The sequence below is a fragment of the Teleopsis dalmanni genome, chromosome 1 (assembly GCF_002237135.1).
Source record: "Teleopsis dalmanni isolate 2A chromosome 1, ASM223713v2, whole genome shotgun sequence".
NCBI classification, from domain to species: domain Eukaryota; kingdom Metazoa; phylum Arthropoda; class Insecta; order Diptera; family Diopsidae; genus Teleopsis; species Teleopsis dalmanni.
This window is the reverse complement of record NC_051846.1, coordinates 79,225,080-79,240,911: the sequence shown is the minus strand read 5'-3', so window position 1 is coordinate 79,240,911 and position 15,832 is coordinate 79,225,080. Positions and strand designations below refer to the sequence as shown.

Sequence of the window (15,832 nt, the reverse complement as noted above, 5' to 3'; positions counted from 1 at the left end):
GACCTTATCAAGTCGTTTAAGTTTAAAAATGTTTTAAACATTATCTTTATGTATAATTACATTATCAAATGTATTTATAAAAATATTTTACATATATAACTTTTATTTCGTTATATTTTTAAGATAATAATGATTATACTAATATATTATAATTTTTTCTATATACCCAGATTATTGAATGTTATAAACGGAATTTATTTGACATCCAGAAATGAAAACTTTCAAAAATATCATTAACATTGTCTCAATATAACTCCACTGATGCAAACAAAAAAAGCATTTGATTTGAAATACAATAAATTTGTAAATAGTATATACAGTCAAACTTCCATAATTCGACTTCTAAAGCTCGAATTTTCTGTAGCTCGAACTAGAAAGAGTGCAACAGGGTTTTAGAGAGCAAATTACATACAATTCTGCTCCCTTAACTCGAACTTCTATAACCCGATTTTCTCTATAACTCGAATAAAAATATTGTCACATGCCAATAGGAATATAGGAAAGTGAATTCTATAAGTTGCATTTTTGTTTTAAGTATGAATCCATTTTGGTGTTAGGGGAAAACCCAATTTCCAAACAAGATGTTTAATTTAATTTCTTTCTTTCTGTTGCTTCTTTGTATAAATGTTAGTTCCTGGCAAACGGTAGTTAAATGATAGCGCACTGCTTTAGAAAATCTGAATTTGGCCAATTTTTTACATGGGACGAACAAGACAACATTCCTTTACTTTTCTTGAATAACATTGATGAAGACCGTAAAATGATGTGAAAGTAAAGTAAATAAAATAACTTCTAATTTTACTCTTAACCATTATCTTAAATGGGTATCTTGACAATGAAATTTATACATAAAGCTTTCCTATAGATGACAATTTATTAAGCATTATAGCTCTATATATATCTCATTATAGTGGATCCGATTCTAAGCGCAACGGAAAGTGTTCATGAGGGTTCGGGGGATGAAGTAGAAGACTTATTCAAACTTCTGACTTTTTATTTGTAAAGGAATAATACTACAATTGATGATCACTACAAGAGTTTGAATAAATTGGAACCTTTTTTTACTGAAAAAAAGAAAAAAAATTCAAATCCCTTTAAAAAAAACTTTTGTACTGTATTTGATTGCAAATTAATGTAATTCTATTTTCTTTTAAAAATAAAAAAAAATTAAAAGAATTCTCTAACTCGAAGTCATCATAAGTCGAACCTTTTCTTTAAAAAATGGTACTTCAAGTTATGGAAGTTTGATTGTATATATTTATTGCAAATAAAACTTCAACTTCAAATGTTCACTCTTCCTTCCCGTATATATTTGGGAATAAAATCGTTATCACATTTTACATTTCGTGCTTATCTAATGGTTATCATGAAATGCTTGTAAAATTTTTTTACAAACGTACCTATATTAAGGTATAAATATACTAAATGCATTAAGAAGCTTAGCGTTAACTCCTCAACAAACATTGTTCTTTCAGTGCAACTATATGACAGTTAAACAATTTTCATTTGATTCGATAGATAGTTTTCAAGATAGTTTTAGTTGTGGCATGTAAGCGAATGTAGTAACACTCTCGGTTGTTTACTATAAATAGAAAAAAAAAAAAATATTAATAAAAAATGTAATGAATTTTCTTTTTTAACTTGCAGGACCAAGACGCCTTGCTCGGTGACAACATGGTTCAGATGAAACACTCGACATCAAGAAAATTACCACAATATATAGCCGCATTAGCAGCAGCTGGTGGGGCACTTGCGGCAGGTACTTTGCTTGGTTGGACAAATCCAGCACAGAATGATGTTATTGCAGGCAAATATGGTTTTGATGTGTCGGAGGATCAGTTCTCATTGGTTGGTTCATTCGTAACTCTCGGCGCCGCATGTGTTTGTATACCGATCGGCATATTAATCAACATGATTGGACGCAAGCTAACGATGTTATTGCTTGTATTACCTTTTACACTAGGCTGGTGTTTATTGATTTGGGCTCAAAATGTTAGTATGTTGTATGCAGCCCGTTTTATTCTTGGTGTTTCTGGTGGTGCTTTCTGCGTCACCGCTCCGATGTATACTGGAGAAATTGCGGAAAAGGATATTCGCGGTACGCTCGGTAGTTTCTTCCAGTTGATGATAACTGCTGGTATATTGCTTGTATACGGACTTGGTGCTGGACTTAATTTGTTTTGGCTGAGTGTTGCTTGTGGTCTTATTCCACTTATATTTGGTGCTATATTCTTCTTTATGCCGGAGACTCCAACTTATTTAGTGAGTTTCTTTAAATATTTCACTTTTGTTTTTTATTTATACATTATACGTTTCGCTATTTTAATTGCAGGTTGGAAAAAATAAAGAGGAACAAGCTATAAAATCTATTCAGTGGTTACGAGGTTCTAATTATGATTATAATACGGAAATTGAAGAACTCAAGGCAGTAGATGCAAAAATAAAAGAAGAATCTATTTCTGTTATGTCGGCTCTTCTACGTCCTACAACCTTAAAAGCTTTATTTATTAGTTTGGGTCTCATGTTCTTCCAGCAATTGTGCGGCATTAACGCTGTCATTTTTTACTCAACTGATATATTTAGGGTAAGTTCATATTATTTTAAGTTAAAGTCGATTACTTAGAAATCTGTTTATCATAGCTATTTTAACTAAAGTGCATTCTTGTAATATTTTAGCAAATAAACAAAAAAAAAAATTAAAATCATACTGTTAAATACTGCTAAAACAGTAAATTGTCTGAATCAGTATAATTTTATTCTAAATAATAAAATCATAACAATCCAGTCAAGCACAGTACTTCAACAAATTTCCTTTTCTAACGATTTCTAAAATAGTGACACTGGCTATTGTTATCTATGTCCCAATAGTGTGATATCAAAAAGCAGCAGGTTTTATATTGTCTTTCTATTTTTATAAAATGTCACAAATATTTCTTCTACTATTGCTTTTAAGACAATGTTTTAAAACTTCATAAATCCATCCACCAATCAAATATACTACCTGTCGAATATACAACTGCTTTACTACTGTAGCAGCAACTACGACGGCGCATCTTAGACCACTTCATCATACCGAGCAGTATCCTAAGATCATAAAAGGTGATTTGAAAATAAGAATGTGTCTATCGCAAAATTTAATGCAAATGTTAATCTGTGTACTTTTTTTTAATTATTGAGATACCGAGATACCGGTCAAAATAATAAGATTTTGATATATGAAACCATATTTGAATGAGGTTTTTGCTAACAAAAATTAAAATTGACACAGCATAATTTTTGAAATCCATTTAAATATTAGCACATATTAAATATCAAATTAAAGAGATATTCCAGAACTAGATACTTTTCTTTATAAAAATCTTTTAAACAAGCTGTACTTTGGCAATTATTAAAAATGTGCCCACTCCTTATACAATATTTTCAATTTCTTATACCAAGAAATCGTTATCTGAATTTATTCTGAATAATTTGAATACTTATTATCATTGCTATATCATTCATTGCTATCTTGCGAGGATAGAATCTGCCATTCAACTCTGTGGTTTGGAGCCATATTGTGGATTAAGTTGGTTTTCAACCGAAAGAAGTCGCTAAAGAGCTGATTCGTTCTTACAATTACGTTAAAATATTCTTCCTCAGTAGAACAGAGTTGAGGTTGCTGGATATTTAACGGGTCACCATGGACGCGCTATCACCTTAATAAAATCGGTCTGTCTGAAGAGATAGATTGTCGACTCTGCTTAGAAGTAGACGAGACTTCCAGCCACATTTTCTGTGACTGTTCAGACTTGATTTGAAGCAGGAGTAAATCAGTGGGTCGAGAATTACTTTCACCTTATGGCATTAGGAGGTCCTCAACGTCTGACATTTTGGGTTTCATTCGAAAGACGGAATGTCTTCTGTACGGTTAAAGTCTGATATTTTAAAGTCAAAATATTAACTATGATCGCGGTCCTCCGCTCCATTCGGAGCCGATACCTTGTCTATTTCTTATCTTATCATTCATTACTGCCAGAATTTCATTTTATGAAAATTTAAAAATTTTTCAAGGTTCGTATGTTTATAGCTATTATTTTTTATATCACTTTCATATTAAATAATTTTATTTAAAAATTTTTTTTATATTTTTTTTTATTTTAGGATGCTCAAACCGGTATTGATGAACAACTTTCAACAATTCTTGTAGGCGTTATGCAAGTGATCGCCACATTTGTTTCCGTAATAGTCGTTGATAAACTTGGTCGTCGTATACTATTACTTGCTTCCGGTTCTGTAATGTCAATTTCAACTATTGCAATGGGTGTGTATTTCTACATGCAACAAAAAGATGTAGAGTCTGTCAGTTCACTCGGTTGGTTGCCAGTTTGCAGTTTGTGCGCCTTCATCATTATGTTCTCAATTGGTTATGGCCCAGTACCATGGTTGATGATGGGTGAACTTTTCGCTACAGATATTAAGGGTGTAGCTGGTTCATTAGCTGGCACAACTAATTGGGTACTAGCATTTATTGTAACCAAATTTTTCGTCAACCTGAAACAAGCAATGGGTAACGGAGAAACATTTTGGCTTTTCGCTGGAATAACCGTTGTGGGCATATTCTTTGTATTCTTCTTCGTACCGGAAACAAAAGGCAAAAGCTTACAAGAAATACAAGACATATTGGCAGGAAGGAGGAGAAATCCAAGCAACGCCGAAACAAATACGCCTATGTAAAACTAAATACTGGATTAAGTGTTTGTTACAAGAAGCACGTTCATGAATTTTTAATTTTTAATTTTTAAACTTTTATTTTAATCCCTGATGTGTATATTGAAATGGTAATATATTTCTCAAGCGCTAAAATAATTCAGACTCTCTTATTAAGCATCAATATTAATAATTACACTTAGTAATAGCAAAAAATATAAAGAACAGCGCTGGATTATAATTAATTTAATATTAGTTTTAAGTTGCATTTTTAATTGTATTTATATTTTATATATTGTAAATGTGTTTGTTTTCAATTTATTTTAACAGATAAGGTTTCCGAGCTAAATGTATTCATTAGAATGTTTGTTTTTTGATTTTGTTTTGTATTTAAATATTACAGAGAAGACTGAACGTCAACAGAGCAAGTAATGTTATAGAAGCAAAAAAAATTTTAATGCTGTTAAAATACTGTTATTCATATAAAATGTATTTAAATATTTTTAAAATAACTTTATGCCGTTAAAATTAAGAAAAATTAAAAAAAATTAGAACAGACACATGTTAAAACTTAAAATATTATATAAACTAAGTCTTTTAATTTTAAGGAAAATACAACAGCAAAAGTATGTTATTTGAAATAGAGCACTGTATGCTACTTCATGTTATTAACAGTTCTCAATGTTAATATCTTAACAGATTGCATTTGTTAACAGTTGTTTACCACCCAGCATATTTAAATACGCAATGCAATTATTGTTGTTTCATTGTTTTTATGTTACAATCATAAAGCATCATGATTTTTTAATATTTGTATAATTGTTTAAGATAATCATTTTATTAACTATATTTATGTAGTCAATTCTAATTGTATACCATTTCCAAGCAATAATTTTGTGCAAAATTTGAAATGTTCCAAAAAAATTAATTGTATTCAAATTTTTTTTATTATTATATACATATATGGCTTTCCTAAGTGTAAAATTGCTGATGCCATTTTAATATGTTTTTTGTATTTATTTACAGAGAACTTTTTATATTATGATTTATAATGCTTAATAAAATCATGTTTCTATGAAGGCATTTTAAAATACGCAAAATGCAAAAAAATTTATTGTTGTAATATTATTTAAAATTGGGAGTGAATAATAAATAAATTTCAAAAAGAAATTTTAAAAGAAAAATTATTTGAACAGAAAATATCATTACCCACCTGTTATACTTCATGACATACAATTCAATTGTTAAACCTAAATTTATATGTGTTAAATATATGTATATATAAAACGCATAAATAGAAGTTAATACTATATATACTATAATATATGAAACTTATAGAGCCAAAATGCTTTAAATAAAACTAATTTTTATTTAAATTTTGAGAAACTTAAATTATTTAGTGAAGTCATTAATAAATCTAATTGAAATCGTTCTACTATAAACAAAGCGAGTAAATTTGTTAATAAAACTTTTACAGCAAAGTAACAAAACTCCAGAAAAATGTGCGTACATAAAACTCAAGTACGGCTTTGGATCAATTGGTTAAGGTGCGCTGACTCTGAGCTTCAAATTTGGCAGGGCACGAGTTCGATTTCTAGTACTTGCAGTCTCAAAAAATTAATTACGAATAATTAAATACAAGAATTATTTGCAAGACCACTGATGATGGGTTAGGTATTTGACAATACTCGAAATAGCTGCATGGTCAGCTAAAAATTCAATTAATTAAAATAGTATAAAAAATAATTTTTATTATTGAAATCAATGTCATTCCACAATATTTTCGAAAACTTAATACCTTGCATACTATACTATGATTTAAAAGGACAACGCATTTAAAACGATGTATTAAATTAATTCAAAACATTTGTTTCTTAGCTCTTATAAAGTGAAACCGATGTTCATACCTTGCTTAAATATTTTTTCTACAATTCAAATAGTCATGATTTACTCTCACAACTTTAAAGTAATCCTCGCAATAGGCAACATCTCTCCAAAGGACATACTGGCATTCTTAACTGCTACTCGTCTATGGAACTGAAGTGGGTATGTCACAATAATCCTCGAGGATACAGTGACGCGGAGACTACTTCCCAACCCTTCTTTTGAAAAAAAAAAAAAAAATCCTCGCAAAACACCTTTCACTGGGACCTGAATAATTTCTGACGAAACATCGCTTAAGTCAATAAAGCACTGATCGAATTGGGAGAAACCTCACAGAAATTGGTTCTTAACAGTAGTACTACTATAAACCACTTATATTAAATTTTCATTTTCATTTTTATATAACTATAAATGAACTATCCTGTGAAAGCAGACACTATTATTAGATCTAATTGACGCTATTCAATCTAGAGTTAATGGATCTAGATGCAGCAATTTCACATAAAAAAAACATCTCGAAACTATTTATACTCTGGTTTGTTGTATAATATATAAAATTTTCTTCTGATACTTATGTATATTTATTTATTAATACAAGTTAACACGTAATCAGCCACACTTCTATGTTTAAATAAAAATATCCGATGAATTATGTTTAAAAGCTCTCAGGTGAGAGTGTTGTAAAAAGCTCCCTCACAGAGGAAAGAGTTCAGTTCAATTTTGGCTCTGTAGTGTAAAACATATATTTAATAAAGAAATAAATAATTGATAATTGGTAATAAAATAATTGGCGCCCAACGTGGGGCTCGAATAAAAAAAGTTTAAGGGCAATAAATGTTAAATGTGGAAGTAATGCTGAACCAAAATTCAGCTCCAAACACACCGAAGTGAAAAAACACGTTTTGAGCAAATACTGCGTGCGGAAAAGCTTGTCTCAGCACGTTTTTTGTATTTTGTTAAACGCGATATTTAAATTATTAATAATTATAATATAGAAACAACAAAATTATAGAAAACAACTAAGTCAATTTAAATTGAAAATGACTATAAATTAGTGGATTGATTTATTTTATAAAAATCCGAACAGAAATAAAAATTGTTGTACAGTGGGAACTGTCCACGAAGAAAGAAACATTTGCATTAACTTTACCTCTTTTTGCATTTTAAAACAACAAACAATTTTTTTATTACAAACAAAAAAGCATTGCAAACGTGCAGCTGAGAGGTGATTTAAAATAAAGACAAAAAATATTTAAAGTAATCAACATATAAACAATTTAAAAGAAAATAATTGAAGTGTGCTGGTGGTTTCAAAAGGTACACAGTTGTAATACGAACAAAACATAATATAACATTTGGAGGAACTCAGGGCGCGACCAGTCACTTTCGCGACAACAGGAGAATTTTTTTATATTATTCTTAGATATTTAAGATATTTAAATTTACAATTGTATGGCTAGAATTAAATAAATTTTTTGAAATAATATTATTTTTGTATTATTATTGTTGCGATAGCCCTCCCTTGCAAACTCTTTATTAGAAACCTATTACCAATAACGGCTCTGCAATAGAAACTTAAACATATACAGGAACGCCATAGAGTTGTTCATAGTGAAAAAATGAATGAAGACCAGCTGAAAGCCGTAATTGAGGCTGCCGTTAGTGGTGCTCTTGCCTCACAGAGGCAAATCTTTGAAAAACAATTAGATGAGTTAAGTAAACGTCTAAATAAAGTTACAGTAAATACCCCGGATGTAGAAATCTATGAGGAAACAAGAATAATCAGTGGAATAAAATGTGAAGAATCACTTGACATTGTCAAATCTCTGCCTGACTTTGAGGGCAGGCAAGAAACTTACGTGTCATGGCGACAAGCGGCTCACGTTGCTTATAAATTATTTCAAAACCATAATGGGAGCTCGAAACATTACCAGGCAGTTGCCATTATACGAAATAAAATAAAAGGATCGGCAGACATGGTTTTAGCATCCTTTAACACTGTTCTCAATTTTAAAGCTATAATAGCACGTCTTGACTTCACATACGCTGATAAGCGGCCTATTTACCTCATCGAACAGGAGATGTCTACCCTACGTCAGGGTAACCTGACTCTTTTACAATTCTATGAACAAGTGGAACAAAAATTGACTTTGCTTACCAACAAAGTAATTATGACTTATGATGGAACCTTGGCAGCATCCTTAAATGAAAAATACAGAATGGATGCGTTGCGCATATTTATTTCAGGTACAAAAAGGGCCTTAAGCAACATTCTTTTCTCGGCACAGCCAACCAATTTACCCGCAGCATTAGCTCTGGCACAAGAAGTTGAGGCAAACCATGAGCGTTATAAATTCGCAACCAACTTCGCGAGGAGTCTGGAAGATGAAGCTCACAGAACTGAACAAAGGCTTCAAAATAATGAAAGAAGTATGGGCAGATATAGTCAGGTAAGCAATTACGTTAAAAGTAATCAAGTTGATAATCAAAACAAAAATCCATATTTTGTAAGACAAAATGCTGAAAAAAGACAAGTTGAAAAAATGGACGTAGATCCAACCTCATCTAGGACGAGACACTGGAACAGTGCCAAAACTCAAAGGAGTAATTATAATACGTCAGAGAAATACAACAACACTATTTTCGGGGTTCAATATAAGGACCAAAATATGAAAAGAAGAAATGACTCTGAAAGATTAACAGGGCAAAAAATGCAGAGAGTGAATTTTATGCCACACGAAAGCACTTCTCAAACACAAGAAATGAGGAAATACGAGGAACTAGCCGAAGAATCACTAATAGAAATTGATGATGATGCTGATAGTTTTGACCATGTTAATTTTTTAGTGGAAACTCCCTGCTACCATTCATAGAGCGGAATATTGCAGGGAAAATTATAAAACTGCTGATTGACACCGGTGCGTCAAAGAATTACATTAAACCTCTTAAAGAGTTAAGATATACAAAACCAGTAAGCAACACTTTTATAGTAAAATCAATACATGGTTTTAATGAAATCAAAGATAAATGCTTCGTGAACCTGTTTAATATTAATAGCACCTTTTTTATATTACCCGATCTTACAAAATTTGATGGAATCATCGGCCTCGATTTGTTAACACAAATCGATGCAAAAATAGATTTTAAAAATAAAAATTTGAAGTATAACACGGGATCAGAACCGATCCAGTTTTTAAAATGTGCGAATGTAAATTTCACTCGAATTGAGGATATTAAAATTCCAGAAAAAGTTAACGAAAAATTTCAAAAATTATTAAAAAGTGAACAAACGGTATTTGCTGATCCTGACGAATTACTTCCGTTCAACACAAATATTGTAGCTACCATTCGAACTGAGTGTGACGATCCCATTTATTCGAAACTATATCCTTATCCTATGGGCGTAGCAGATTTTGTGAATAAAGAAGTGCGTGACTTGCTAAGAAATGGTATAATTAGACCATCTAGATCGCCATACAATAATCCAATATGGGTTGTTGACAAAAAGGGAGTTGATGAACATGGCAACACAAAAAAACGTCTTGTAATTGATTTCAGAAAATTAAATCAAAAAACGATAGACGATAAATATCCCATCCCTAACGTGATGGTGATACTCGCCAACTTAGGAAAAGGAAAATATTTTACAACTCTCGATTTAAAATCTGGCTTTCACCAAATAGTTTTGGCAGAAAGAGATCGCGAGAAAACTGCTTTTTCGGTCAACAGCGGAAAATACGAATTTTGTAGGCTACCATTTGGCTTGAAGAACGCACCCAGCGTATTTCAAAGGGCTATTGATGACGTGCTTCGAGACCAAATTGGAAAGACATGTCACGTTTACGTCGACGACGTTATCGTATTCTCAAAAACAGAAGAAGATCACATTAAACACATAGCGTGGGTCTTGAGGAAGTTGAACGAAGCCAATATGAGGATTTCACGGGAGAAGTCCCATTTCTTTAAGGAAAGCGTTGAGTACTTAGGTTTCACGGTAACTGGAGAGGGTATTCGAACAAGCCCAAGTAAAATAGAGGCAATTCGAAACTATACTGAGCCAACGACATTATTTAATGTCAGGTCATTTATGGGCTTAGCGAGCTATTACAGATGCTTTATAAGAAACTTCGCCTCAATAGCCAGGCCACTTACAGATATCTTTAAGGGCGAAAATGGTAGAATTAGCACTCACCAATCGAAGAAAAAACAAATAGAGCTAAACAACAGTCAGCGTCAAGCTTTCAACAAGCTCAAGAAAATTTTGATGTCGGAAGACGTCTTGCTCCAGCATCCAGATTATGGAAAACCATTCGACCTAACAACGGATGCGTCATCTTTAGGATTAGGCGCTGTACTATCACAAAGCGGGAAGCCGATAACTATGATATCGAGGACCTTGAAAGACAACGAAATGAATTTCGCTACCAATGAAAGGGAATTACTCGCAATTGTTTGGGCTCTAAAGAATCTCAGAAATTATCTATATGGTGTTAAAAATTTAAATATTTTTACTGATCATCAACCTCTGTCGTTTGCGGTTTCAGACCGAAACCCCAACGCGAAAATTAAGCGGTGGAAAGCGTTCATAGATGAACATAATGCCCAAATTCTTTATAAGCCAGGAAAAGAAAACTACGTAGCCGATGCGCTATCACGGCAGAACATTCATGCGCTTGAAAATATGCCTAGTTCTGACGCAGCCACCATCTACAGCGAATTATCAATGTCTTATGCAATTGAAGCGACTGATAAGCCAGTGAATTGTTTCAGAAACCAAATCGTCATTGAACGAGCAAATGTGACATCGACTCGTACTTTTATAATCTTCCGCGAAAAAACTAGACACTTGATCAATTTTTTCAATGAAGAAGAACTATTGGAGAGTGTTAGAGAAGCAATAAAACCTGACGTAGTAAATGCAATTTACTGTGAGCTACCAATTATTGCTTGTATCCAGAATGAGCTCGTCAAGGCGTTTCCGTCTACAAAATTTTGGTACTCCAAGCATTTCGTCATGGACATATACGATAAAAACGATCAACGGGACATAGTAACAATAGAACACAATAGGGCGCACAGGGCCGCACAGGGCCGCACAGGAAAATGTTAAGCAGATCTTGCGCGAATATTTTTTCCCAAAAATGACAAAATTGGCCAACGAAATCGTTGCAAATTGCAAAACCTGCTCAAAGGGTAAATACAACAGACATCAAAAAAAACAACTAATCGGCGAAACCCCGATTCCATCATATGTTGGTCAAATTCTTCATGTAGATATATTTTCCACAGATGGAAAATATTTTCTCACATGTATAGATAAGTTTTCGAAGTTTGCTATAGTGCAACCCATTGCTTCACGAACAATTGTGGATGTGAAAATTCCAATTTTACAATTGATGAATATCTTTCCAAAAACAAAAACAATTTTTTGTGACAATGAAAAGTCACTAAATTCGGAAACCATCAGGTCTACATTGACAAATACCTTTAATGTGACGTTAGCTAACGCTCCTCCCTTACACAGTACGTCTAACGGCCAGGTAGAAAGGCTACACGGCACATTAATAGAAATTGCTAGGTGTCTGAAAATAGATAGGAAAATTGACGACACAGTCGACCTTATTATACAGGCAACCATAGCATACAATGGGTCAATTCACACCACAACCAAAAAGAAACCCATAGATATTCTTCATTCAGCTACACCTGAACTACAACAGGAAATAGAGAGCAAAATTAGAGAAGCCCAAGAAAACCAGCTAAAACAGCATAATAAAGCGAGGCAGAATAGAACCTTTCAAGTGGGCGAAACAGTTTTCGTCAAAACAAATAGAAGACTGGGAAACAAAATAACTCCATTGTGCGTCGAAGGAAAGGTGGAAGCAGACCTAGGATCATCTGTCCTCATAAAGGGAAGGGTGGTCCATAAGGACAACCTTAGGTAATATTCTGTAGTGGTTTGCAAGGGCGAAGCGAGCTGATGCATTCACAATACTAATGTTCTAAGAGTATTCTCTATTACACAATTGTATGATTTTAACTATTGTTAAACTATTGTTTATATTTAACTATTGTTATATTTAATATATTGTTATCTAACTATTGTTATATTTTTTAATAATAACATATTTTTGTTTTATATATTTTGTTAAATATTCCAATAATTGCTAACTTATTGTATTCAACGCAAAAAGAGACCGAGGACGACTCTTACTTAGCGAGGGAGGAGTTAACACGTAATCAGCCACACTTCTATGTTTAAATAAAAATATCCGATGAATTATGTTTAAAAGCTCTCAGGTGAGAGTGTTGTAAAAAGCTCCCTCACAGAGGAAAGAGTTCAGTTCAATTTTGGCTCTGTAGTGTAAAACATATATTTAATAAAGAAATAAATAATTGATAATTGGTAATAAAATAATTTACATTCCTTCTATTAATAGTTTCCTACTAATCACGATGCTAGTATAGATACGATTTGCTTATCACATTGTTATAATATTTTCGAAGTAACAGAACACAAATAGATTTTCAACAAGCTTCTTTCTAATATCTCTATGGATAAAACACATCTTTCTTGTGCGGCACTAGCAATAGTTAGTGCTAAATAGTTACTTAACACACTTAAATTCATATATCATTAATACATGCCTCAATTACAGCACTATTCTTCATATGTTCTTCTGTCCATACGAATTGAACTATTGTAATTTATTTATATTCCTAATTTCATAGTTCCCATAAAAGTTGCAAGACCATAACAACAATATCGACATGCTATTGAATTATTATAATCATTAAACAAAGAAATGTTAATAAACGTCACAATAAAAGTAATAAATACTTCGAGATAAGCGATTTGGTATATATTATAGGTCAATTGGTATTACTATAAAAGTACTGTGTATGCCCTGTCAACAACAACCCTAGATTTGTACACTTATTGCGATAATACCACCACTTTTAATGCGTCTCTATTTTAATTTCTATAAAGAACGCCTTCTCTTCTCAATGAACTATATATATAAAGATTTGATGCAAAATGTGTTTATAAAAATGAGGGGTACATATATTAAAAATAGTTTTATTGTTTTCTGAAAAGTATAAATTAGATAATAGTATTTACATTATTTCATATCATAACATAAGATAGATTTCTATAATTCAAAGAAAATATCTTTGTGAAAACTTTGACAAGGTGAGGTGAGTATCATATTTCGAACATCAAATTAATGTGAATTACCAGAATTACAGGTAAAACTACCACATAATCAAAAATAGTTTGAAAAATATATGTTAACTGCATATATAGAAATAAAAAGCAAAATATTTCAGTTATAAATTGAAGATTCGCTACCGTGAATAGTTTAAGTAATATTTAAAATATTAAAACGTATAAATTGTGAATAATAATTAAAATTCATTCAAATATAGCATGATAGCCTCGATTTATTTTTTTTATTATTTTATTAATTGAATTTAGTAGGATTAATTATACAATTTTTCATAAAATGTTTTTTATTTCCATACATTTCTTGGTTTATTTACTTTTGTTATAAAAGAATTTGTAGTTGCTCAAATATTTTAAAATTTAACTAAAGTTAAGTATTGTTTGTTTTATACACATGTTTGTCTTCTAGTTAGAGCAATCATTTCAGAATTAAAGAGTTATTAAGATGTACAGAAAGTCTTTACGTATGTCAATTCCTTTGATACAGATACAATATATTCAAAAACTAATTATGTTAAGTTTCAAATCTACAAGAAATGTAAATTTATCATATTTATTAATTATAATTATATTATATTAATATATTCAACATTGTAACAAATTTAATGGTAATACAATATTTATTAGAAAACATTTATAGTAGTTATGATAACTATTTGGCCGTTAAGTTGTTATATATTAATATATACTTATGTTTGTTTTTGTATCTGTATTACGTTATTTTGTCAATTTAATACTAAAAAAGAAATAAATAAATAAATAGCGAAAACTTACAGTAATTTAATCCAAAATAAATCCTGCAATGAATGGCAGACCTGTTGGCACTTTTTGTTGATATTTATGATAATCCGAACGAAAAAAATTCAATAAAGTTGCTTCTTCTATATATATACGATCATGGAAAAATTTCCAACTAACAATCGTGTAAATCACAATGCATATTGGATTCATAAGTATAAATTGAGTACCTATGGACCACCAAAACCAACCAACATACGATGGATGACGCATGTAGGCATAAACACCATGCGTTATGAGTTTCTGTTCTTCTGATTTTTCAAATTGAACCTAACATTATTGACAAAAACATAAGTATTCATATTAAACATCAATGATAAATTTTTTTAATATATAAATACTTACTAAATGTGTAAAACTATTTTGTGCTGTAATTATGGCCGTTTTACGTATCACTTCACCAATTATACAAAGTGCAACACCTAACAGCCATATATAGTACTTGCTTTTAAATTCTGGCAACAAACTGACTTCTAATGCAAATTCTAACCAGCTGGCAGCTGCTGCAATACCATAATGAATTGAATGATTAAGCATAAAGGAGTCCAGGGACAAACTTCGAGGGCAAGACCATGCAATCGCAAGGAATTCTGAGTAATGAAAGAACGCCATGAAAAACCCATATACTCCAAACTGTTTCCAGACAGTTGGTGCAAAAAGTATTAATAGTATGCTAACTGCTTGTATAAATCCCAGCAATGATGCACGTATCGCTACCTGTAATCGTAAATAGTTACTAATTTATTCTACTCATTAAATCTGAAGGCACGTTGTTTTATTGTATTATGTTAGATTAACATTGTTTTGTCATAAATTAGTCCATTGCATAGAAATCAACGACTCGAAAATTAGAATTAAGTTTTACCTGATAATCATTTTTTCTTAGAATAAATCGTATAATCATATTGATTAGAGCATAGTAAAGCACAGGGCCCCAAAGGACTGCACCCCAAATATTCGGTACAATCCCATAGTATATTTGTGGCACGGACGGTAAGAGAATTAAAGCTGCAGTTCCAAGGTAGCTATACAAGCTTATATGACCATCTCGACACAGTTTACGCACTGTTTCACATTTACGGGTCATTTGAAATAAATACGTCTATATATTATTACTTTTCTAAGTTCTTTTACATGTACGAATCCAATAGTAACTTTTCCAGCGATATTTTAGTTAGAATTTTAAAGCCGCTTATCAACTTTCACAGCTGTGTTCCCGTGTTGCCCATGTGCGCT

The 15,832-nt window shown here is 31.5% G+C and overlaps 2 protein-coding genes across 3 annotated transcripts in view; one reads left to right on the top strand and one right to left on the bottom strand.

Moving 5' to 3' along the window:
* Window positions 1–4,929, top strand: part of LOC119667895 (facilitated trehalose transporter Tret1) — an 18,240-nt gene extending 13,311 nt beyond the window's left edge. The window contains exons 2-4 of the mRNA XM_038077233.1: window positions 1,648–2,262; window positions 2,333–2,584; window positions 4,141–4,929. Coding sequence (XP_037933161.1) covers window positions 1,648–2,262; window positions 2,333–2,584; window positions 4,141–4,713 — 1,440 coding nt within the window. The 3' untranslated portion in view covers window positions 4,714–4,929. The remainder of the gene's footprint in view (window positions 1–1,647; window positions 2,263–2,332; window positions 2,585–4,140) is intronic.
* LOC119667896 (protein-S-isoprenylcysteine O-methyltransferase) overlaps window positions 1–15,832 on the bottom strand; it is a 19,157-nt gene extending 3,325 nt beyond the window's left edge. Inside the window, exons 1-3 of one of the 2 annotated variants that reach the window (XM_038077236.1) lie at window positions 15,462–15,832; window positions 14,942–15,313; window positions 14,573–14,866 (exon numbers count right to left, since the gene is read on the bottom strand). In XM_038077236.1, the coding sequence (XP_037933164.1) occupies window positions 14,579–14,866; window positions 14,942–15,313; window positions 15,462–15,683 (882 nt within the window). In that variant the 5' untranslated portion in view covers window positions 15,684–15,832 and the 3' untranslated portion in view covers window positions 14,573–14,578. Of the gene's footprint in view, window positions 1–14,495; window positions 14,867–14,941; window positions 15,314–15,461 lie in introns of those variants that run through there. The other variant, XM_038077235.1, reaches the window with a different exon arrangement.